At 49.2% G+C, this 24,210-nt stretch overlaps 1 protein-coding gene across 1 annotated transcript in view; it reads right to left on the bottom strand.

The window, feature by feature from the left end:
• Positions 1-268: 268 nt before the first annotated feature.
• Il6r (interleukin 6 receptor) overlaps positions 269-24,210 on the bottom strand; it is a 50,599-nt gene continuing 26,657 nt past the window's right edge. Inside the window, exons 2-10 of the mRNA XM_052731383.1 lie at positions 20,828-21,064; positions 19,373-19,496; positions 17,124-17,308; positions 16,594-16,760; positions 15,883-16,024; positions 6,701-6,744; positions 5,666-5,732; positions 4,645-4,744; positions 269-1,538 (exon numbers count right to left, since the gene is read on the bottom strand). Of these exons, the coding sequence (XP_052587343.1) occupies positions 1,325-1,538; positions 4,645-4,744; positions 5,666-5,732; positions 6,701-6,744; positions 15,883-16,024; positions 16,594-16,760; positions 17,124-17,308; positions 19,373-19,496; positions 20,828-21,064 (1,280 nt within the window). The 3' untranslated portion in view covers positions 269-1,324. The remainder of the gene's footprint in view (positions 1,539-4,644; positions 4,745-5,665; positions 5,733-6,700; positions 6,745-15,882; positions 16,025-16,593; positions 16,761-17,123; positions 17,309-19,372; positions 19,497-20,827; positions 21,065-24,210) is intronic.

The raw sequence follows: 24,210 nt of genomic DNA on the forward strand, positions 1-24,210 counted from the left end.
TTCCTTCCTGAGCCTGGCAAGCGTTCATTCCCTGAAGCCGAGTACAAACTATTTTTGTACTTTTTAGGACCCAAAAAAAAAAAAAAAAAAAAAAAGATACAGAATGAAACTGAAGTCTTTTCTGTTCCAGAAAACAGTCATTTTTCTCGATTTTCACTTGACTTGGCTAAACAAAGCTACTGTGTCACCCCACCCCCACTCCAGGGGTGGTTCATACACAAGCACACAGTGAGTGGCCTCTTCCAGAATCAAGAGAAACAGGCAACAGTTTTCTTTTTTTGTTTGTTTGTTTTCTGAGAAAGGTTTTTCTGTGTAGCTCTGGCTGTCCTCGAACTCACAGACATCTGCCCGCCTCTGACTCCCAAATGCTGGGATTAAAGGCGTGCGTGCGCCACCTCCACCACCACCTGGCTCAGGAAACAGTTTCATGAAAAGCAAAATAGAAATGCTTTCTTGCTAGTTAAGTTTTCCTTTTTGCACGAATGTCATCTTTTCTAGTAGCTCAGGTCCAGTTGAAACCAGTATAGGCAAGGCCGGAGAAAAGCAGTTGCCCTCTGCCCTGGCAGAGGCCCTCACTAACACCATCCCTCCCCTGGGGGAGTAGCGGGGGACAGAAAACATGTTTTCAGAGGCTGCGTCCCCCTCAACTACAACAGGGACAGTGGACATCTGTCCCCCCCTACTTCCTTTCTGCTTCTCTTCGCCTGAAGTCCTGAGATCAAAGAAGGAAATAAAACTTCTACAGTCAGCAGTGCCTAGGATTATCATTCACATTTGGAAAATGCTTGTAAGACGTTAATTGTCATTCCCTTTAAAACCATCAGGCCCTGAGATATCAGTCACCACAACCGGACTTCCAGCGGCTTTCCAGGTACTGAGAAGGAAGGAAGGAAGGATCGAGCTTCCTCCCCAGCCTTACCGGCCTCGGAAAAGAGAATGTCAAAGGCGCTTGGATTTTAAGAGTTCAAGCTAAAAGGGGGGTTAGGGCAGTGATCCAGAGCTAGGCAACTGGGGCAACCTTTGGCACCCCTACCTGAGGTTATCCTGCGGGTGCAGCTTGTGAAGGCTGATCAGTGTGTAGATATCTCTATCTACACACCTATCCAGTCACCGCAGGTCTCTGTGTCCCTCACAACCCCTTCCTTCGGAGCGTATGCAGCACACCAGTCTTGACCGGTTCCGAATCTTCTGCAAGGTTCTTGTGGGAAGCGGGGCTGCAGCCCCACCCACCCCCACCCCCGACCCAGGTGAACCGGAATGGCAGTGAGAAGCGTGTGTGCCCATCTCCTGACACTGTGCCAGCTGCCAGGTGCCATCCAGACGCCTATCTGGGGAATAAGCAGTCTCTATTGCTGGTGCCATACGGGCTCTGCAGGTCCCTGACGCCCAGGCAGCCGTGGCTTAAGGTGTCGTGGGACCCTGCGGAGGTGAGGAGAGGGACCAAGATGAAGGTCGGCTTCAGCTGTCCCAAGGAATATGGCGGGGGAGAACTCATCTTGCTCTCCTTCACGGCCTGGGACTTCCATGTCTTCTTGAGCCTTTACACAAACACACAAAAGCAAACAAGCAGATGTGAGCTTCCTCTCGGGCCAGTGTCACGGTGAAAAACACCAGCAGCAGCTGACTGCCCTGGCTGCTAGGCGTGCCCAGGCTCAGCTCACAGAAATGCTGACGACTGACTGCCTTATTATCATCACAGGAGGACGCCCCACACCCTGAAGAGCTGGTGAGGTTCCAAGCCAAGACCACATCTCACCGGCCCCATTTACAACGGGAAAGAAATGGGAGTGTCCCTTTACGCACTCCAGAAGACACCTGACAGCCCCTTAACCTGCCCTGTGCCAGAGGCTGCCCCCCGTGAGGCGCGTACCATCAGCTCTCTATCCGTTCACGTAAAAAAAAGAGAAGGAGAATATTCTCTCCGTGGGGAAGGAAAATGGAACTCGGTCCAACTAAGGCTGGCAGGAGGCGGATCGTTCAGAGCCTGCGATGAGTAGCGGAAAGCAGGCTGTGTGGTCCCTGTGCTCTCTCCTGTCCTGTGCCGACAGCTGTCCCATCCTCAGACCTCCAGACACCTCCACCCACCCCACCCCCAGGAGGGAGAGACTTCATGCTCCGAGGAGGGCACCACTGGGCACGTGTTGACTCATCTGACAGGAAAGTCAATGGCAGGCAGGAAGGAGATAGGCATCGCTCTGATCACAGCTCCTCAGCGTGCTATCTGGGCCCGAGGCCAGGCTCGGCAACCATGAGAAAGTCAGCTGACGGTGTGAAGAAAGCTGAGCCGCAGATACAGATCTGCAAAGGTGGGGGGGGGCCCCTTCCCAAGGGGCCCTTTGTCTAGGGGTGCTAGACCAGGGCCTCCTCTTCTCCTTTGACCTCCTCCTCCTCCTCTACAGCTGACCTGCTGTGTACGGACCCCCAAAGTGGGGAGTAAGGTGACCCCCACTCAATCCCATCACATGCCAACTACCCAAGGAAGGGCTGTGAGGGAGGAGGGGACGCCGATGTGAAAAACAAGATTTGGGCATTTTTCTTGGGCTTTCTTTCTGTACCAGCAGGCTATTCTTGTTCTTGTTATGATAAATGATTGATAGCTGGCTCTGAATCTGCCGTTGGCTCTTGGCCTGTCAGGCAAACAGCATAAACAATCTGAAGAATGTTACTTGGATGCAGGAAGAGAGCCCAGCAGGGGTGCGAAGGGAGTGTGCCCAGTCGCTGAGTGGAGTTCTCCCTGTGAGAATTCTACTACGCGGCTACACCATGGAGAGACTACAAAGCACTCAGACCCTCTGACCCAGGAGTTCATGTTCCCGGAAAGTACCCTAAAAGTGACTGTGGTGGCTTCGATAAGAACGGCCTCCATAGGCTCACATACTTGAATGCTTGGTCACCGGGAGTGGCACGATTTGAAAGGATTAGAAGGATCAGAAGGTGCGACCTTGTTGGAGGAAGTGTGCCACTAGCGGTGGGTTTGAGGTTTTAAAAGCCCAAGCCAGCTAGGCCCAGCCTCTCCCTCTCTCTCTCTCTCTCTCTCTCTCTCTCTCTCTCTCTCTCTCTCTCTCTCTCTCTGCCTGTGGATCAGGATGTAGCTCTCAAGGACTTCTCCAGCACCATGCCCACCGTGCCTGCCTCCATACTCCCTGCATGATGACAAAGGGCTAAGCCTCTGGAACTGTAAAGAAGCCTCCACTTCAATGCTTTCTCTTATAAGAGTTGCCGCAGTCATGTGTCTCTTCACAGCAATAGAACACTAAGACACTGATATAAACATGGAAGAACTTTAAGCACAAAGATGCTTAAAAGCACAGTGCTGTTTATCAATGCAAAACATCTTCCAATCCCTGCTAACAGTTAACTGGGTTTATGTCCTTACAAGAAAAACTTACTGCTAATGAATATGAGGTTTACAAAGAGTGTGAAACTGGGCCAGATGTGGTGGCGCACGCCTTTAATCCCAGCACTCAGGAGGCAGAGGTAGGCGGATCTCTGTGAGTTTGAGGGCAGCCTGGTCTACAAAGTGAGTTCCAGGGCAGCCAGGGTTACAGAGAACCCTGTCTTTAGAAAGCAAAACAAAACAAAACAAAAAAAAAAAGTGGAAATATTTACAAAAAAATGTGAAAATATTTTTTAAAAAGGTAGGATTTATAAGCATATTTTAAAAATTATTTTTAATTCTCTGCACATGTATCTGTGTGTGGGTATGTGCATGTGAATGTAGGTGTCCAAAAAAGCCAGAAGAAGGTATTGGATCCCCTGGGGCTAGAGCTACAGGTACTGTAAGTCACCCAACGCGGGTACTGAGAACCAACTCAGGTCCTATGCAAGAACACTAAGTACTCTTAACTACTGAGCACAGAATTTAGAGTTACATACATAGAATAAATGTGGCAAGTAACAGTAGACCACACACACACACACACACACACACACACACACGCACACGCACACGCACACGCGCACACTCACATGCACACACACATACACATGCACATGCGTGCACGTGTGCACACACACACACACACACACACACACACACACGAATGCAGAACTAGAAGTTCTGTGCCTATGGCGAGCGTCAAGCGGCAGATCTCAGGTGTTGGTACACTCGTGTTGGGCCCCAGTGTATAAAGCTGTTCCAGCCCACTCAGATCCTTGCCTTCGGCACAGCTGTTCAATAGTTTGCTCACTACCTCGCTGGAAAATCACAATTTGAGGCCAGGGATACATCTCAATGTCAGAGTCCCTGCCTAGCCCTGGATTTGAACTCCCACACGGAACATAAGGAAAGGAGGGAAGGATCAAAGAGGAATATCCCGGGCTGAGCACAGCCTGATGTCTTTGGCTATGTGAGGCCCTGTGAGGACCCCGGGAGCTAGCGTGTGGAGACCTCCTTACCACGGCTGTGCTACTGTAGCTCTGACCACGTCAGCGCCTCCTCGTCAGGGACTAGCTTCCTCACTAGACAGTACCTGCCCTGTCCCCGGCCCCCTGCAGCACCCAGGGCCCAGAGTGGTTGTAAGTGTAGTGGGTGTGTTGTGTGCTCTTTTGCTGAATAAAGAAATGAATGAGGTTCTGACGACCACACGGGCAGATGAAAGCTAAGACACAGAGTACAGCACCGAGCCCCAGGAACCATCTCACCTCAGGATGATGCAGACACAGAGGAACAACCCAAACACCAGGCTTCCTCCAGCCACCAGGAATGTGGGAAGCGATATTGAGGAAGATTCTTGCACTGAGGCTGGGGAGGAAGGGGGGCGGGTAGAGAAAAGGAAGTTAGGATGAAGGGTAGGAGAGAGGGAAAGGAGGAGCAGAAATTCAGTCAGTCAGTCGGCGGGTACTAAAACTGCCAACTTGCTGGCCACAGCCAGCTCTGAAGAGCCACTGCGCAGACTCCTCGCATAATGGCTGCGCCACTCACAGGCGGTGTGGGGCTGATTCTCTGCTGGCAGCCGACTCGAGGGCTTACCTGGTGTCCTTTACCAGGCAGAGGGCACATGAGCGACAGAGACTCGGAGGACTCCATGGTGGTAGATCCACTGGGAGCGGGTCAGTGAGACTCAAGGACTTTCAACAAGTATCTGGGAGCCATCTCTCCCCTGGGGTGTCATCTCCTGTCTATCCCCAACTTGGCATTCAAGCTCCGGACATGCCATGTCCCTTCTCCTGCAGAGCTCTCCCCTGATCTCCCTTCTCACCCGAAACGCTCTCCCTGTCTACCTTTGCTGAGACCCTTTGCGGCCCTGTCCCTAGAAACCTTTGTGAGTCAAATGAGAGGCCACACTCCTGGCTGGGCCAGTGCAACTCTGCACACAAAGCCAGCGACTCCCTAAACAGGTTCCCTTCCACGGATCCTCCATGTCCGTCTCCAGCCATGCCGACCATAGTCTACTCAGTCAGACTGTAGACTGACGGCAAGTCAGCTTACTGGTCCATTCTTCTCATGGGCCTCACTGTGTCTTAGCAGACAACATCGGATGGGCACATGAAGTAATGAAAGATGAGCTGGTGCCGCAGCTCAAGGCCCTGGGTTCAGTCCTAAATACCGAACGAGTCACATAGAATGATGGAAGACTGTTGTTGCCTCTGACCCTCTGCTAAGGGTCCAAGTGAGAGGTCTTCTGCAGGCCAGAGGAAGACCAAGACACTAGCACTTGCTTACCCGGGCTGCTTGTTGCTTCTGGAGAACTGTCCTGATCCTCCTCATCGTCATAGTCTTCATCGGAGACCTAGGAGAGATGACCCTCATCATCAGCCTGCTCGACATTCATCCGTACTTCCGCAAAGCCACCACCTCCTTTCGGTCTCCTGAACCTGTCCGTGCCCGATTTTCATAACCGTCACTGGCGTGGCTCATGCGCTCGCTCTCCCTACCCCAGGGGAAGAGTTCTTCCCACCCATGTCTCTGCCAAAGGCACGGAGATGTGCCCGGTAAACAAAGCAGCGGTCCATGGGGTCTGTTGCCAGGTGCAGTGGGAGCCTCCCGGAAAAAGCCCGTCCATGCACCCCAGCTCCACTTCTCACTTGCTAGCTACGAGATAGGCAGATTTCTGAGTCCAGCCAGGCTTCAGTTCTGCTTCTGGAGCCAATTTTGGGATTTTACCCACACCGTGGAGAAGGTGGCCAGTCCTCAGTTAGTGTCAGTTCCTCAGGACCTGCCTGGAGCCCTCTGACCTGACAGGAAAGAACTTACCTGCCTCTGCCTGTAAAGGCACCAAAAAGCCTCACAAGGACGGCCCCCTGAAGACATCCCTTCTAGGACAGCCCTGGGAAGCCTGCATGTGAGGCCCAGACTTCTGCCTCCTTCCTCTGTGCTTTGGGGGGCAGAGGAACAAAGGCTCCCGCTCAGTATTGAGGGAATTAAGGACCACGCAGGGAGATGGAGTTGGGTGGGAAATTGGATTAGTAAAGGAATTTGTTAAGCAGCTTCAGACATAATCCTCTTTCCAATACTTCACGATACCAGGCTACCCCAGGGGAGGCCATGGATAAACTGAATCTGGTCTCAAAGCAAGCTGTCAGGGGTGTCCAAACAGCTCGGGATGAAGCAGTAGCCACCGGAGCCAGGCAGATGGTGCCTTACAGCTTCGAGGGAAGGGAACTGGCCCAGAGCCACACTCTAGAAGACCCAAACGGCACTGAAACCATATTCCGGGGTGGGGTAGTGCATGTCCTGGCCCTTTCTGGGAAAGCTCACCTGCGTGGGGCTTCCAAGGATCCCTGCAGGAGTGCTCCTGGGCTCTGTCGGTAGAAAGAAGGGCTGTGTTAGGGACTCATGGACCCTGGAACCCAGTCAGATCCACACAATGAGCTGGGTATGGTGGTACATCTGAATCCTAACACCCGGGAACCCGAGGAGGAAGGAGTGCCTCAAGTTCACCGCAAGTACAGAGGAGACCCTGTCTCAAAAACAAAGACAAAACATATAATCCTTTTATTTATTTGTTTGTTTGTTGGTTGGTTGGTTGGTTGGTTTTGGGTTTTTTGAGACAGGGTTTCTCTATGTAGCCTTGGCTGTCAAACTCACAGAGATCCACCTGCCTCTGCCTCCCTAGGGCTGAGATTAAAGGAGTACACTACTACCACTGGGCCACACAATGTTACTTTTTAAAAGCAGAATTTGGGAATAAGGAACTCTCCAACACTAGAGGACTAGCCATGTCTATTATGATAGATCCATATAAGACAACAGCCTGGAGAAAAATCTGTTTTGTGTTACATGATGTAAATGTATATCAAAGCATTACATGTTCTCACAAATGTGTCTGATTATTCTGTATCTACTAAAAACAAAACTTCAGGGAGCATGCCTTTAAGCCCAGACCTTGGAAAATCAAAGGCAGCATGGTCTACACAGAGCATCCCAGGCCAACCAGTACTTAAGAACAAAAACAAAAAATAAAACTTCAAGGGGTCTGGAAGGACCGAGAAGTGGTTAAGAGCACCAGCTGCTCTTCCAGAAGACCCGGGTTTGATTTCCAGCACCCACATGTCAGCCCACAACCTTCTGTAACTCCAGTCCACCTGAAGCTCCTCCAGATAGCCTCTGTAGGCACTGCATACGTGTGGCAAACAGGCATAGGTGTAGGCAGAACACCCAGAGACATAAAACAAAAATGAAAAAAGAGGAGATAAATCTTTAGAAAATAAAACTTCAAAACATATTATTTTTAAAAACATTGAAGATATGATATAATAAATAGAAAAAAGACATATGATTTGATCCAAAGTTTCTAAAACTCATGTTTATATTATCATATATTATATATTACAATACATACACACACAGGAAGGGAAAAGCCAGAAGGATACACATCTCAAGATATAAACACTATTAACAGTAATTCCTTAAGCTTGCCTTTTTGCAATAAAATACTTGAAGGATCAGTGACTCATGCCTGGGATGGGTGAAGGAAACCCTGATAAAGAGGGGTGGGGACAGCTGTGGCAGAGGCCACTCCCTCTTGGGAACTGTCTTCCACAGCTGAGGCAAGAGGCGGCCCAGAATCAAAGCTGAGCTAGACCCCAGGGACCTGGCTCGGGCCCTCGCCCAGCAAGGGGTGGAACAACTCGATCTTCTTGTCCTCTCAGCATTTTCCACTAAGAAGTTAAAAACACCACCAAGCATAAGACACGAAGCACCCCAACCCAGGAGTAGAGTAACAGATCACTAAGAGACAGAGGAGAGGGTGAGTCTGTTTCTGCTTGGGAGAGAAGTTTCAATGGGCTATGCCACCTCCAGAAGGAGAGAAAACCACACAGGAACAGTGGAGGTGCTGGGAAAAGAACCCATCTAACCCGCTTCATGGTCTATAAAGGAAATGGGCCCAGAGAGGGAAAGCAATTTGTCTAAGTTCACACAGCAAGTTAACTCATAAATGAACCTCAAACTGTGGCAAGGACTCAGCATCTCATGCCTTTATGCTCCTCCCAGCTTAGCCTAAAAAGAACAGTTCAGCTGGGCAATAGTGGCACAAAACTATAACCCCAGCACTCGGGAGGCAGGGGCAAGCAGGTCTCTGAGTTTGAGGACAGCCTGGTCTACAAAGCGAGTTCCGGGATAGCCAGGGCTACACTCATGATTGTTGTTGTTGTTTGATTTTGAAACAAAGTCTCACATTTTAGCTCAACTTTTTTGGGACTCACTGTATAACTCAGGCTGACTTAGACTCCTGCCTCTGCCTCCGGGGTGCTTGGACTGCGGAGTAGGGCATTAGGCCAACATGCCCGGTGTTTTGTCATTGTTTTGATCTTTGAGACGGGGTCCCATTCTAAAGCCCAGGCTGGCCTGGGACTCACAGCAATCCTCCTGTTTGAGCCTCTCAAGCGCTTGATGACAGATGTGAGCCACCACACCTGGCTGGGTTCTGAAGCTGGGGAGAGGGCTGGAGAGATGGCTCAGGAGTTAAGAGCCCTTGCTGTTCTCGCAGAGAACCTGGGTTCAGTTCCCAGCACCCACACAGTAGCCCCACATTAGCTGTAAATCCAGTTCCAGGGGATCCAATGCACTTTTCTGACCTTCGTGGACACCAGGCCCCCATGTGGTGCACATACATACATGCAGGCAAAACACCCATACACATCAATAAAATTTTAAAATAACAAATAGGTATGGAGTGTGCCAGCAAGAGGGCTCAGGAAAAGCACTAGTCATAAGCCAGAAGACCCAAAGTCCACCCACAGAATTTAGTGGGGAGAAGGAGAGAATCAATTCCTCGAAGTGGTCATCTGACCTCTAAATGTGTGCTGCAGCAAGCATGCCTACTCTTACATACACAGCACATACGGGGAAAAAGTGCATTAAAAAACAAAGATGGGAAAACTGAGGCAAGAAAGGGGAAAATAACTTTCTCAAAGTTAGCAGAAAGTGGCAAAGCTGTAATTTTTATATATTTATTCTGTGTGTGTGTGTGTGTGTGTGTGTGTGTGTGTGTGTGTGTGCCCATGCAAATGTGCAGATGCCAGAAAACACCAAGCACCCTGCTCTGTCACCTCCTGCTCCCTTCCTTCCCTGCTCTGTCGCTGTCTGCTTCCCTGGAGACAGGGTCTCTCACTGAATCTGGAGCTAGGCTGGCAGCTGCCAGCCAGCCCGCCCGGACAATCCCCTTGTCTCTCCCAGCAAGTATCCCCTCAGCTCCCAAAGTGTTATTTAAACCAAGTCTGTCTGGCTCCAATAATGAACATTTTTAGAAGTTTTAGAATATCCACTTTGGATCCAGAGATGTAACTCAGTCTGACCCTCAGCACCGGGTGGCGCTGGCCTGGGGGACCCCTGCAATCCTGGCACTGGGGAGGCTGGAGGCACGATGCGTGGGGAACATGTCTTGGAGTCCTGGGTGCAAGCCAGCTCACAGCCTGCACTGTGATGCCACTTCCCGTGTCACTGAAGCCTCAAGGCTCTGGGAGGCAGGTGCTAGGTCTGGGTGTTTTGCAGGCAGGTGTCAGTACTCCTAAGTGACAAATAACCAAACTGGGGCTGAGTTGGGTACTTCCCCAAAGTCGTACCAGCTAGGGACAGCGCCAGCTGTCAGACCGGAGACAGACCCTCTGACTCCAGATGAGCGCTGTGTGCCAGGTGCGGGTGATGCGGCAGGAACGGCCGAGGCGCCAGGAGAGCTAGATGCCGGGAGAACGGAAGGTTTGCGAAAAGCGCAGAAGAGGCAGAAAGGGGGGAAGTGGGGGAGGGCAGAGCAGGGCGGGGCCTCTCCAGAGACTGCAGCCCAGAGCCCTTGAACCTGCACAAGCCCCACTGAAGGCTCTGTGAAGAGAAACAAAATCACCTGTCGCTGCAGGACCACGCGGACTCAGCCTTCTGGGGCACCCCCAGCCCTGACAGTTACTGTGACCTCGTGCTGAAGCCCCCAGCAGGAGAGGAGATACTGCCAGATCCTTTTCCTCTAACTCCATCCTTTTCACCCGAAAAACTGGTGTGTTTACCAGGCATGCAGGGGTCAGAACTGAAGCTGACCTCCAAAGTGAGGACATTAAGCCAGGTATGGTGAGCCACGCCTGGAATCCCAGCACTCCAGAGGCTGAGGCCAGCAGGCAAGATGACCTAGTGGGTAAGAATGCTTGCCATCAAGCCTGATGGACCTGAGTTCGAGTCCCAGAACACACAAAGAGGAAGGCGAGAGCCAATAATCACAAATTGTCCTTTGACACTCACAGGTGCAATAAGTAAGTAAATTGATAAATAAATATGAGGCTGGGGCAGGAGGATCTCAAAGAGTTCAAGGCTGGCCGGAACTACATGGCAAGTTTTATCTATAACATTGGTATCTAAGCCGGGTGGTGGTGGCGCACACCTTCAAGCCCAGCACTTGGGAGGCAGAGCCAGGCGGATCTCTGTGAGTTCGAGGCCAACCCGGTTCACAGAGAGAGATCCAGGACAGGCACCAAAACTATATGGAGAAACCCTGTCTCGAAAAAACCAAAAAAAATAGAAAAAAAAGGAAAAAAAGGGGGGGTTGGGGATTTAGCTCAGTGCCTACCAAGCGCAAGACCCTGGGTTCAGTCCTCAGCTCTGAAAAAAAAAAAGAAAAGAAAAAAAGAAAAGAAAAGGAAAACACACACACACACACACACACACACACACACACACACACACACACACACACATATATATATATATATGTTGACACAAGCCACAAGTTAGTCATCTGGGAAAAGGGAACCTCAACCGAGACAACGATGAAGCCTATGGGCAGGTCTGTGGGGACATTTTCTTGATTAATGACTGACGTAGAGGGCTGGGCAGAGGGTCAGAAAGCAGGCTGAGCAAGCCAGTAAGCAGCGCCCTCCATGGCCTCTGCTTTGCTTCCTGCCTCAACGTTCCTGCCCTGGCTTCCCTTGATGCTGGACTGTGACGTGGAAGTGGAAGCCAGATAGATAGATAGATAAATAAATAAATAAATAGCCCCTTTTCCTCTCAAGTTGGTTCTGGTCAGTGTTTTTTGTTTTTTGTTTTTTGTTTGTTTGTTTGTTTGTTTGTTTGTAATGGTTTTTCGAGACAGGGTTTCTCTGTGTAGCTTTGCGCCTGTCCTGGAACTCACTTGGTAGTCCAGGCTGGCCTCGAACTCACAGAGATCCGCCTGCCTCTGCCTCCCGAGTGCTGGGATTAAAGGTATAAAAACCTCCGCTCTGTCTCTCAGAGGATGGACGGAGGGACAAGGAGCTCCGCCGGGCCCCAGTGAGTGCAGATTCTTAAGGTTCTTACCTCCCACAAGCCATCTGACCCAATCCTCTTTCAAAAACGGAGCATCTTAAGACCCCACTGTCCTCAGCCCAGACTTAACAGAGAACTCTTTCTGTAGCAAACAGAGGCAATGGAGGAGCCATGGCCAGGTTCTCTGGTGTTCTGTTGCCTGTCTCTCAGTTAATTTACCTTCCTTTAACACCCTTAACACCCTTTATATCTAAATGGTGAGACGGTCACAGGTACTGGGGGTGGCGTGGATTTAGACTCTCCCTCCCCATTTTCCTCTGTCAGTTCTTGTTTCCTAATGCAGGGAAACTGAGGCAGTGGGCTTTTAGACCTTTCCACATGAGCAGACACTTCTCTAAAGGAGATAAATAGTGGCATGTGGTGGTGCACGCTTGTAGGCCGTCTCAACAAAACAAATCAGAAAAAAGAGTGAACACTAGGTACAGGGGTAGATGCTGTAGTCCTGGCTACTAGAGAGGCTGAGACAAGAAGACTGAGGCCAGCCTGGGAAATGCGCGTGCGCGCGCGCGCGCGCGCGCGCGCATGCACACACACACACACACACACACACACGAAAGAGAGAGAGAGAAACAGAGAGAAACAGAGATTTACATAGACAGAACATTACTATTATTAGTAGATTATTAGTATTAATAAGCTGAAGGGAAAATGGAAGGTTTTTAATCCCAGCACGTGGGAGGCAGAGGTAGGAGGACCTCTATGAGTTTGAGGCCAGCCTAGTCTACATCATGCATTCTATGTCAGAAAGAGTTATATCCAGTCTCAAAAAGAGTGGGGGAATCTTTGTGAAGTCAAAGTGGAACAGCCACTATAGAGCAGTGTGGCCATTCCTTAAACACTAAAAACAGAGTTGCCGTGTAACACAGTAAGTAGTCCCACATCTGAGTATATACACAGAAGAACGAAACTCAAGCAGTCAATGGATGGTTCACAGCAGCATCAGTCACACACCAAAAGGCAGGGGCAGCCCAAGTGTCTGCTGTCAAATTCGGAGAAATGTAGCATGATGTTTGTGTACAAGCAAGATGTTCTCCAGTCTCTACCAGGAAGGAAATGCTGACCCATGCCACAGCTTGAACGGACCTTGAAGACACTGTGCCGAGAAGTCAGATACAAAAGGTTTCCGTACAACCCCACTTACTTGAAGTGTCTAAAACAGTCTAATTCAGAAACAGAAAGTAGAATGCGCTTTGCTAGGAGCTAGGGAAGAGGGAGGGGAATGGGAAGTGTTTGAGGGCGTGGGATTCCAATTCTGCAAGATGCGAAGGACCTGGAGATGGGTGGAGACCAGTGGGCAGCATTAGGAATGTACTTAATGCCACTGAACAAAGGTTAAAATCAGGGCTGACCTTGCAAGCTTAAGGACCTAAGTTTAATCCCCCAGAACCCATGTCAGAAAAAAACAAAACAGGCGTGGGGACATGGCTGTGTGATCTCAGCTCTGGGAGTTAGGGAGGTGGGGCCAGGAGCATCCCAGGGGCTCTCTGCTCTACCAGCCTAACCCACTCAGTGAACACCGGCCAATGAGAACGCTTATAGCAAAAAATGAGGGGGGACAGTCCACGAAGAACAACACAGCAGGTTGACCTCTGGCCTCCAAACACACACACACACACACACACACACACACACACACACACACACACACACACGGCTATAATACGGTGTGGTGGTGAGTGCCTGTAATGATGTAAAACCAGAGCTTGGGACAGCCTAGAACACATGATGAGGCTCTACCTCAAAAATCTCCTGCAAGAGTTTTTAAAGTAAATTTTATGTCATGCACACTGTACCACTATCAAAAAAAAAATTATGGGTTTTTGTTGTAGTTGTTTGGAAACAGGATCTCATCATTAGCTGAAACAAAGTTTTAAAATAACTTCAGGTTAAATCAGATGCTTTGATAATAGCCTTAAGACAGAAAACAATCTAGAATTAACAAAGACACATAGCTCAAGTATAGACTCATTAGATTAGGATCAACAATACAAAGCAGCCCAACTGTTGCTAGCTAACATTCTTTCCTCGCTAGGTTTGGTTGATAATCAAAGGTGGTGATTACCTAACTCCTTGTACCCATCCCTACCCTCAATCTCCTGATAGAAAACACTATTGATGAACGGATATGTACCCTAAAGTACAGCTGACTGATCGTTTCTATGTACAAAATCTTACGTTTGTGATTCCTTTAAGACTCCTTATAAGATGACCTTTCAAGATAAATAATAAAGTGATTGATTCTTTCTTTGTAACCACAATATGCAGCCTGCCAACAAAAGAGTTGGCTGAGAAAAAAAATGCGTTCTGCTTGTTCATGTTCTGTTAATCGGTAACAAGTTACTTAGATGTAATGTATGTGGGTTATCAGGGTGACTTTGTTTTTAATCATGTAAGGGAGATGAAAAACATGTTTTCACCTGTATCCATTATAATCATTCACTTGAAAAATAGAATGTAACCACATTGTGATTCCTGTATTGCCTGAAAGATTTTGTTGGGGTATGTAAGTTGTAGAAAAACGCACATAGCATAAAGAACAGAGAATACAGAACGAAGAAGGAAATTCTCAAGAGAGTGTGTGAGTGTCTTTTTCCCTAACCCCCTCAGATAGAAAAGTCTAGTATGCAAAAAGTCTAGACTCTGTGGATTTCCCTTCGAGCCCTGAGCTGTCTGGGGGCTGGTCCCCTAGGCAGTGATACTAACCCTTCACAGCAAGGTACCAGTAGATACCATCTCAAGTGGGTTTTATCAGGGAACAAAAGGAGAAGCCAATATGTCAAGTTTCAGGTCTGGGGTTAAGAAGTACATTAGAAGAAACACTCCAAATGGAACTCCAGGAAAGCGGGCACCAGCTGATAGGCAGAATCCTGAGTCCTTGTACTTTTTTCCCATGGATATGTATTAACTGATAAAAATTTCAGAAGATCGGAGTGATGGCACATGCCTGTAATCTCTCAAACTGGGAGGCTGAGTCTGAGTTAGAGAACAGTGTGGGTTACCTTGGAGCCCTGAAGCAAAACAAACTGCCGATAATTATTATCTTCCTTCTATCTTCCGGGAATTTGTTTTATCAGAAGCATGTTGTTAGGTCTGGATATGAAATATACCCAACACTCACATGCTGTAGCCTTCGTCTTAATACAATGCAGCATACAGAGCTGAGGCTTTGCCTCTGACTTAACCTTTTGTTGTTTGTCAAGACAGTGCCTCATTATATAGTTCCAGCTGTCCTGAAACTCACTCTGTGGACCAGGCTGGCCTCAAACTCAGAGATCCACCAGCCTCTGCCTCCCAAGTGCCGGGGGATTAAAGGCATGCACCAACATGCCTGGCTTGGAATCATAATTTGATATTACTGGGAGGTGGGGCCTAATTGGAGGAAGCAGGTCACTGGGTACACCCTCGAAGGGGACATCTTGTCCTAGCCTGTTTCTCCTGCTTCCTGCTTCCATGTCCTGAGGTCCCCAGCTCGGGTATGTCACACCTCAGACCCAAAGCAATGGAACCAGCCAACCAGCCCCAGTCCTCAGAAACTCGGAGTCAAAAGAGTCCCTTTGCCCTTAAGCCGACTGTTCAGACTTTTGTCATTAACAGTGAGAAGTGACTCACATGCATGCTTTGGGAGATTTCAATAATTCCCCCAAACATTACCACCTTGTCATTTCCTAACGATAAATAGCATCAGTCAATTAAGCACGATCTTCTTTGCCTCAATTAAGCACCATCCTCTGCCCTCGCCCCCTCCATGCTGCCCTCAACTGAGGCTGGCCCACTAGAAGGAAGAAGTGTAAGGAGAAAAGGGCCCAGCCTCTAGTGAGCTCCCAACTCACGAGTGCAGCTACACTTGACCCTCCAGATCTGAGAGCCTGGGATTCAGAGCGTTAGTGACTCGGGAAAGACACGCAGACAAGCTTCCAGACTTAGGCAAATAGAGCTACTATTGACCCAGTGCTTGGGAGGTGGAGGCCAGAGAATCAGAAACTCAAGGTTTTCTTAACTGTGTGGAAAGTTCTGGGCCTGCCTGGACTAAAAGAAGTACTCTCTGAATGAGATGAAATGAAGGGGCTGGGGGTGCTGACTCAGCGTGGTTTGCCATACAGTACTGGACTGCTGATACACCCTGTCCCAACCTCCCTCCGTGCAGACCCAGGTACCTATCCAAGGGGTGCCCGTGACTTCCGGGGACCACTCGCTCCACTGGCCAGTCTCAAGCTCCTCCTTTCCACGGACCTGCACCACGTGCTTCACTCCTCGCAAGGCATCATGGATGATGCACTGGTACTGGGCCGCCTGGAGCTGAGGATAGAGACACGGTGAGTCCCGGGGGCCCCGGTGGGGCAACGCTACAGGGAGAGGGCACCCTTGACCACCCTGCTCTCCACTTGGCAGACAGGCTGAGTGAGATGGAGTTGTTCTCAGCCACGCGGGCTTGCGTCACGGCTTGCGTCACGGTGGGCTAGAGAACCCTGCAAGCTGCAGCCCTTCCTTTCCAGAGACCCCAGCACTGTCCTTTTGCCCTGATTCTCACGAGCAGGCCGGTGAGAAGGGGCCCGGCGTTATTAGTCTCATTTATAAAGACACAGCCAAGACTCCTAAAATTAAACGGCTCACCCAAGACTATGAAGGAAGGAACGATACAGAGCCAGACCCAGAATCCCCTGTTTTTCTAGCGTCCTACTTGCCCCCAAGGATCTAGGGGGCATTTTTTCTGTTTAGAAATAGTTTTGATCTGGGCATGGAGGCTGACTTTAGTAATTACAGCACTTAGGAACAGGAGGTCAAGGCGGGAGCATTGTCGGGAGTTCAAGGCTACTTCAGGGTAAAACTTTTTTGTCTCCAAAAAAAAAAAAAAGGAAAAGAATTACCAGCCACACGGTGAATGTCTTTGACCACACGGGTCGGTATCGAAGCTCAAACTTAAGCATGTAGTAGCCTGGGTCCCAGGACTCGGGGTCTTGCCAGGTGACGTTGAGCCAACGAGGCCTTCCAGGTATGGCCGATACGACCAGATTCATAGGCGGGTCAGGCTGCACTGTGGAGAAGGAATAGATAGGGCTTCTGAGCAGCAGCAAGCATGGTACAGAAGGGACCCGCAAAAGCTCTGCAGACACCCCTACCCCCAGGCACACCACGCCCCGGAAATGTTTGCATTCAATTTATTTAGTGAGAATGGAACCCAGCACCTCGCACCTGGTAGGCAAGAACTCATTCACTGGACCACCCCTCAGCACCCCGTGTTCATCATAAGAGGCTCCCCCGCCATCCATTTGTCAGCAAATGCCCCCAAAAGACCCAACTCCCAAGGTGCTCTGCAAATCTTCCCTGCCTGTCCCGGGAGCAGATCAGGAACATACCCACAAGAGAAGGAAGCCGCTGTGGGCTGGGACTTGCTTACCAATTTTTAAGCTCTGAAATGCCACGTTGCTGCTGGACTTGCTTCCGACGCTGTTCGAAACACACAGTGACACTACGTGGTAAACTCTTTCACCCTCTAGGATTTCCACCTGGCAGGAGAAGCGTCTGGACTTCTGAGAATACTGGCAGGGCACCTGGAAGTCACTCTTTGAGTTGGTGCTGTTGCTGTGGGACACAACGGAAGAAGGGCACACACATTCTAGCAATTTCTGTTCTTTTGCAAGAGAAATTTAAGTCTGGCCCAGGGATTGAAAGCTTGGGAACTGGTGTCTAGTTTCTGGGCTTCAACTCAGCCAGTGTTGACTCCTGTTAGTTTCTAGGCAAGTTTTTCAACCCAAGAGTTTGTTTTTCTTCCTAGAAAATGGGAATGCTAAAAGCATCAATACCTATCCGATAGAGTCTATGCTAAAGGCATCAATACCTCTCTGATAGAGTCTATGCTAAAGGCATCAATACCTAGCTATCCAATAGGGTCTATGGCAAAGCCCAGCCAATGGGGGGGTGGGCAGAGGAGAAGGCCCCTCTGGTCTCTCTCTTGTCTGTGTGTCCTCTGAATTCCTTCCTGGCTCTTGTCCTACATGCTATAAAGGATGCAGAAATGAATGTGAAAAGTCCTTCCCCGTCCCAAAAGAGTGCTCAAAAGAGCTGCCCTCGGGTGATGCAGTATGCTTTGCAAATGCTCACATGGAAGGGGGGACAGATGGGAGGGGGTCTGCATATTGAGGATGGTCAAGGGAAGTCAGATACCATCATCCCACCTGACCTGGAAGCCTGAGACTCCTCCCACTTTCCTGCCACTGGGAAACAAGTAGCCAACCACAGACCCAGGTATGAACCCTGGGCCCAACCCGTGCTGGTCACCACACTGGTTTCCTAATATGTAAGTTCTCTCATACGTGCTGGGGGTGTTTCCCAGACCCTTCAGTGAGAGACCTGAGACCTGAGAGTACCAGGCTCTGCCCTGGTACACCGTGTGTGTCTACTGCTCCGAAGTAGTGCCACACTCCCGGGTGAATCTGCTTTCATGTTTCCTGCTCTGGTGCCTACTCTTGATCACTTCCTGCTCTTGCCGCTCTTGCCTGGGGCCAAGCTTGATGCCCACAAACACCAACAACCAGATGACTAAGAGTTCTGTGCAACCGCACAGGTAGCCTGGGAGGGACTGCACGGGGTTTCATAAGATTACTTAGAATGATACAACTTAAAACATGCAATTGTTTACTTCTGAAATTTTCCACTTGATATTCTGGGGCCATGGTTGACTGATGGTAACTGAACCCAAAGAAAGAACCAATAAGGAGGACTAACATACTCCGATCATTCAAACTTTATTACAAATATCTGGGCTTAATAGGCTAGGCTCAGGATGAAGACTGCAGTTTAGCACATAACACTTCCTGTAAATCGCTGGCTGAAGCCACCCTAGGTCCCAACTTCTGCCTGGATGGGTAGCACCTCACCCCCACCCATGACCACTCCCTGTCCCGCCTTTGTAATGCTTACAGGGTCAAGGCATGATAACAGTCTTCCTGCCCTCACCCTACCCCCAGGGCCATTTGCACTTTCTTTAGGGAAACACCTCAAACCTTTGGACCTTGATGGAAATTGGGCAGCCCATCCTGGGATTGGATTCTCTTCCTGGCCACCTAGAACCACTTTCTAGCTAGATGACCTTAAGCAAATTAATCAATCTCCTTGAACCGCAGCACCCATTTCCCACAGCTGTTGGGTTAGCTACACTGAATTAACACCATGCCCAGCATAGGGCTCGGTTCCTTTATTCCAAAGGAATTCTTTTGACTTATTTATTTTTTAAACTTTTGGAGTAAGTGGGGATCAAAGACAAGGCCTTACACAGGTCACGTGACAGATTTGGAATAGCTTTCTACTGCTAAAACATTGGTCCTGAGGCTGGAGAGAAGACTCAGTGGCTACAGGTACTTGTTGCTCTTGCAGAGGACCCTGGATTCAACTCCTAACACCCACACGGTGGCTGACAACCCTCCATAGGTCCCAGAGGGATCTGATAGGCTTGCATGTGGTACACACACATGCACGTAGGCAAAACATTCTTATGCACCAAGTAAAATAAACCTAAAAAGAAAAAAAAAAAGGTCCCTGTCCAGTGAGTCCATCAGTTGCTTGGGGCCTTCCAACCTTGTCCCCCCAGCTCGGGGACCCCAGTGAGCATCAACCAAACATGAACACTCAGCCCCGCCCATCACTTACATTTTCTTCACGAACAGCACAGCCTTGGTCGTTGGAGAAGGGCTGCTGCTTGGAAACCACTCACAAGTAGCACTTACAAGGGGGTTCTTCCGGAAGCAGGAGAGTTTGGGCTCCTCTGGAGGAACTGAAAGAGAACTCAGCGGGATGAAGGGGGTGCAAGGCTTCCTGGGCACCTCTGTTTACACATCACTCCTCCCGGCTGAGGGGACTCCTTGGTTCAGCATGGAGCCACGAGACACAACTCCCCCAGGGACATACTGGCCAGCAGAGCCCCAGCAAGGGAAGAAAGGCACCATCACCCTTTGGGCTTCTGTCTAAAGTAGTGGTTCTCAAACTGTGGGTCACGACCCCTCTGCCAACCTTCTGTCTCCAAAAATATTTACATTATGATTCATAACAGTAGCGAAATCACAGCTATGAAGTAATAATTTTATGGGTGGGGGTCACCACAGCATGAGGAACTGTGTTAAAAGTTCGCAGCGTGCCGGGCAGTGGTGGCGCACGCCTTTAATTCCAGCACTCGGGAGGCAGAGCCAGGCGGATCTCTGTGAGTTCAAGGCCAGCCTGGTCTCCAAAGCGAGTTCCAGGAAAGGCGCAAAGCTACACAGAGAAACCCTGTCTCGAAAAACCAAAAAAAAAAAAAAAAAAAAAAAAGTTCGCAGCGTTAGGAAGGTCGGAAACCACTGCTCTAAAGGGTTGAAAAGATGATGCGGCCGGGTGGTGGTGGTGCATGCCTTTAATTCCAGCACTCGGGAGGCAGAGCCAGGTGGATCTCTGTGAGTTCGAGGCCAGCCTGGGCTACCAAGTGAGTCCCAGGAAAGGCGCAAAGCTACACAGAGAAACCCTGTCTCGAAAAACCCAAAAAAAAAAAAAAAAAAAAAGATGATGCGAACCAGCAACTTTGACTCAGCCAGGCTCTCTTCAGGTTCCTCATCTGAAATGAACTGATTTTGATATAACATCAACAGGGACACCGGAAGGACTACAGGAGATAAAGGAAGAATGTGGCTTGCACACAGGGCATGGGACCTACAGCCTTCCTGGGAGACCAGGGAGCCCGCCCTTCACCGGCCAATCCTCGGGGTGCGCCATCTGAGCGTTTCATGTGTGCTGGGCAGAATCTTCACCCTCAGACACTTCATCTTTGCAACACTCTCCACAAACATGATAAAGTTCACTTTATTTTGCCAGAGGAAGCTGAGGGATGTAGCAAGAGTTAAGCCCGGATGCCTGGCTATGCGTCCAGGGCTATTAAATCTGCCACACAGCTTCCACCAGCAGCCACACGTTCCTGTATCACAGGCAGAGCAGTGGCCCCTTTCCCGAAACTCTTGAGCCAAAAAAGCAACCAAGTTAAAGGATAAATTGGGGCACCTCTCCGGAATGCAGGCGCATGTTTAAGGACATTGGAGCTGCCCGAGGACCAATTCCAAGGACACTGAGGGCACAACTCACCATCCACCAGCAAGGGCACAGTCCCAACCCGGTGACCATCCAGGAAGCATGAATAGTTCCCCGTGTCACTGAGCTGCACTGCCCTCAGAAGCAGCGTGTTTCCCATGGTCGTCCACCGCCTGCGTTGTGAGCCAGAGTACACCCATCGAATGGTGACATTGCCTTCTGCCTCCTTCCCAGGGCAGATCAGGGTGACGGTGGCCCCGGGTAGGCTGGTCACCGTATCCTTTGCCACCTCTGGGGAAGAAAATACACAGAGTGAGCCACAGCAATAGGACTTGGCTTGTGATCTGGAGACGTCAAAGGCTTCCACGGTAATACTCTGGGGTCCTCCCTTTGTGCAGCCTCCATCACATCTGCCTGGCCTCCAGAAGCCTCCCAGACCACCTAGCTGTCTGCTAGAATGCACCTTCTCAAGCCATGATCCAGCAACCCAGCTCCCCTGATTAGAAAACCCTTTAAGGAGACGATTGTGGTGGCACACGCCTTTAATCCCAGCACTCGGGAGACAGAGGCAGGCGGATCTCTGTGAGTTCGAGGCTGAGGTCAAAATGGGTCTCTACATAGCAAGTTCTGCATCAGTAAGAGCTGTATTTCGAGACCTTGCCTTAAAAAAGAAAGAAAACGCCGGGCGGTGGTGGCGCACACCTTTAATCCCAGCACTCCGGAGGCAGAGGCAGGCGGATCTCTGTGAGTTCGAGGCCAGTCTGGTCTACAGAGCGAGATCCAGGACAGGCGCAAAGCTACACAGAGAAACCCTGTCTCAGAAAAACCAAAAAAAAAAAAAAAAAAAAAAAAAGAAAGAAAGAAAGAAAACAAACAAACAAAGCCACGACCCTGCTCACAGAATGAAGATCCAGATGCTCAGCAGGGCCCAGGGCACCTCCCACCTATGTATTCCTGCCTGGCCTCAGAGCCTCCTCTCACCACTGATGGAGCTCCAGAGCCTCCCTCTCTCCCTCTCTGCGTTTTGCTCTGCCGGGTCCTAACACTCCCATGCCATCCCCACAGCAGAACATCATGTGTATTTCAGGTCTCAGCCTCGGTCCCCTTCCCTAAGTGTTGCTCCCTAGTCCCAGCTGACTTAAGCCTTTCTTGTGTCAACTCCCCGACGATGGCACCCGTCACACGAGTCACAAAACCAAATCCAAATCTGTCTTTATCAAGACTTTACCACAGAGCCAGCAAGACGGTTCAGCAGGGAAAAATGCTTGCCGTGCACGCCCGAGGATCTGAGCTGGGCAAGGAGAATCAACTCCCAAAAGTTGTCCTCTGAGCACGTGTGCTACGGCATGTACACACGCAGACCATACGCACACAATAATATTATTATTTACTTTTTATTATTAAACCAACATTAAAAATAAGTGAGGCAGTGGGGGTGCCTGCCTTTAATCCCAGCACTCAGGAGGCAGATGCAGAGACAGAGGCAGGCAGATCTCTGAGTCCAAGGCCAGCCTGGTCTACAGAGCAAGTTCCAGGATAGCCAGGATGCCAGGACTACACAGAGAAACCCTGTCTCAAACATACACACACACACACACACACACACACACACACACAGAATAAATAGATGGATGGATGGATGAATGAATGAAAGAAAACCACTCCCCAGTGTCTAGAACAGTGCCTGGCACATATAGGCACCCTTTTGCAACTGACAAAATGCAAGGTGAACAAATGATTCACCTGGGTGTGAACCCAGCATGCACAAATGCACAGGTGAACAAATGATACACCTGGGTGTGAACCCAGCATGCACAAATGCACAGGTGAACAAATGATTCACCTGGGTGTGAACCCAGCATGCACAAATGCACAAGTGAACAAATGATTCACCTGGGGAGGAACCCAGCATACCCAAATGCACAAGAACTCTCAGTGTCACAAGGTGCATGCACATGGGCCCATTTTATAGGTGGTAACCAACATAGAGAATTACTATCAGCAAGGAGAAAAGAGCCAAGGCTTTGGACTCTCTCTGCTCTGACCAGGACTCTAAACACATAACTATCTTGTAAACATCTGGGCACAGCTGTTTTTATTCTAGGAAGCAAGTTGGGAAGTAAAAACTAAACATATTCTTCATTCCCTAGGGGGGAAAAATTCATGGGAAAAAATATTCAAGAAACATTGAGTCAGGCAGGCATAGTGATTCATGTCTGTAAACCCCACATTTGGGAGCCTGAGACAGGGAGATCACCAAAAGCTTAAGGCCAGCCTGGGAGTCTCAATCCACTCATTTCCTAGTTCAGATTAAGGACTCACAGAATCTAAGACAAAAATGAGCCCAGGTATGAAGAAAATGTGGTCCGTATACACAATGGAGTACTACTCAGCAGAGAAAAACAATGATATCATGAGGTTTGCAGGCAAATGGATAGAACTAGAAAATATCATCCTGAGTGAGGTAACCCAGACTCAGAAGGATAAACATGCTATGTACTCACTCATAAGTAGATACTAGATATAAAGCAAAGGACAATCAGACTGCAACCCACAGATCCAGGGAGGCTACCTAGCAGGGGGGACCCTAGGATGGCTGTGGTTTATAATAAGTTTTGGCCTTGCCCAATTACTGGGCATGCTTTAGTGAAACATTTCACTATTAGGATAAGAATTTGTACCGTAACAAGCTAATGGAAGGATATCTTGGCCGTACTTTCAGGAGGGGAGGCTAACATCTTTTTAGAATATGGATTAGCCTATAGAAAAATGTCTGCCGTAAATCAAACAGTGAAGGGGAAGATGACTAGGAATCTCACTTACACAACTTAAGTAAAACATAGCTCTCTGGCCGGGCGGTGGTGGCGCACGCCTTTAATCCCAGCACTCGGGAGGCAGAGCCAGGCGGATCTCTGTGAGTTCGAGGCCAGCCTGGACTACCAAGTGAGTTCCAGGAAAGGCGCAAAGCTACACAGAGAAACCCTGTCTCAAAAAACCAAAAAAAAAAAAAAAACATAGCTCTCTGAACAGATGAAGTCAGGATTCTTCTGTATCCCAGAAACTAATCAATAGATATATGCATAATTCAGCTAACACTTGGCTTCAAGTGGCTTATTGGGAAATGTTATCATTTTTACTATCTTCTACAGAGAAAATATTTTCCAGTTTCAAATAACTCTGGACTTTGAAATTATAACCTGTTTATATGCTCAAAAAAAAAAAAAAAAGCCCCAAAAAACATTTAAGTGAAAAATGCTGAAGGACCACTGAACTCAATGTTGTGTTTACATATCTATATCTGTATAAAATAATGATTATAAATGTTTGTTTAAAAAAAAAAAAAAACCTTGCCGGGCGGTGGTGGCGCACGCCTTTAATCCCAGCACTCGGGAGGCAGAGCCAGGCGGATCTCTGTGAGTTCGAGGCCAGCCTGGCAA

Source organism: Peromyscus californicus, unplaced genomic scaffold (genome assembly GCF_007827085.1).
Source record: "Peromyscus californicus insignis strain IS unplaced genomic scaffold, ASM782708v3 Scaffold_9__1_contigs__length_137607984, whole genome shotgun sequence".
NCBI classification, from domain to species: Eukaryota; Metazoa; Chordata; class Mammalia; order Rodentia; family Cricetidae; genus Peromyscus; species Peromyscus californicus.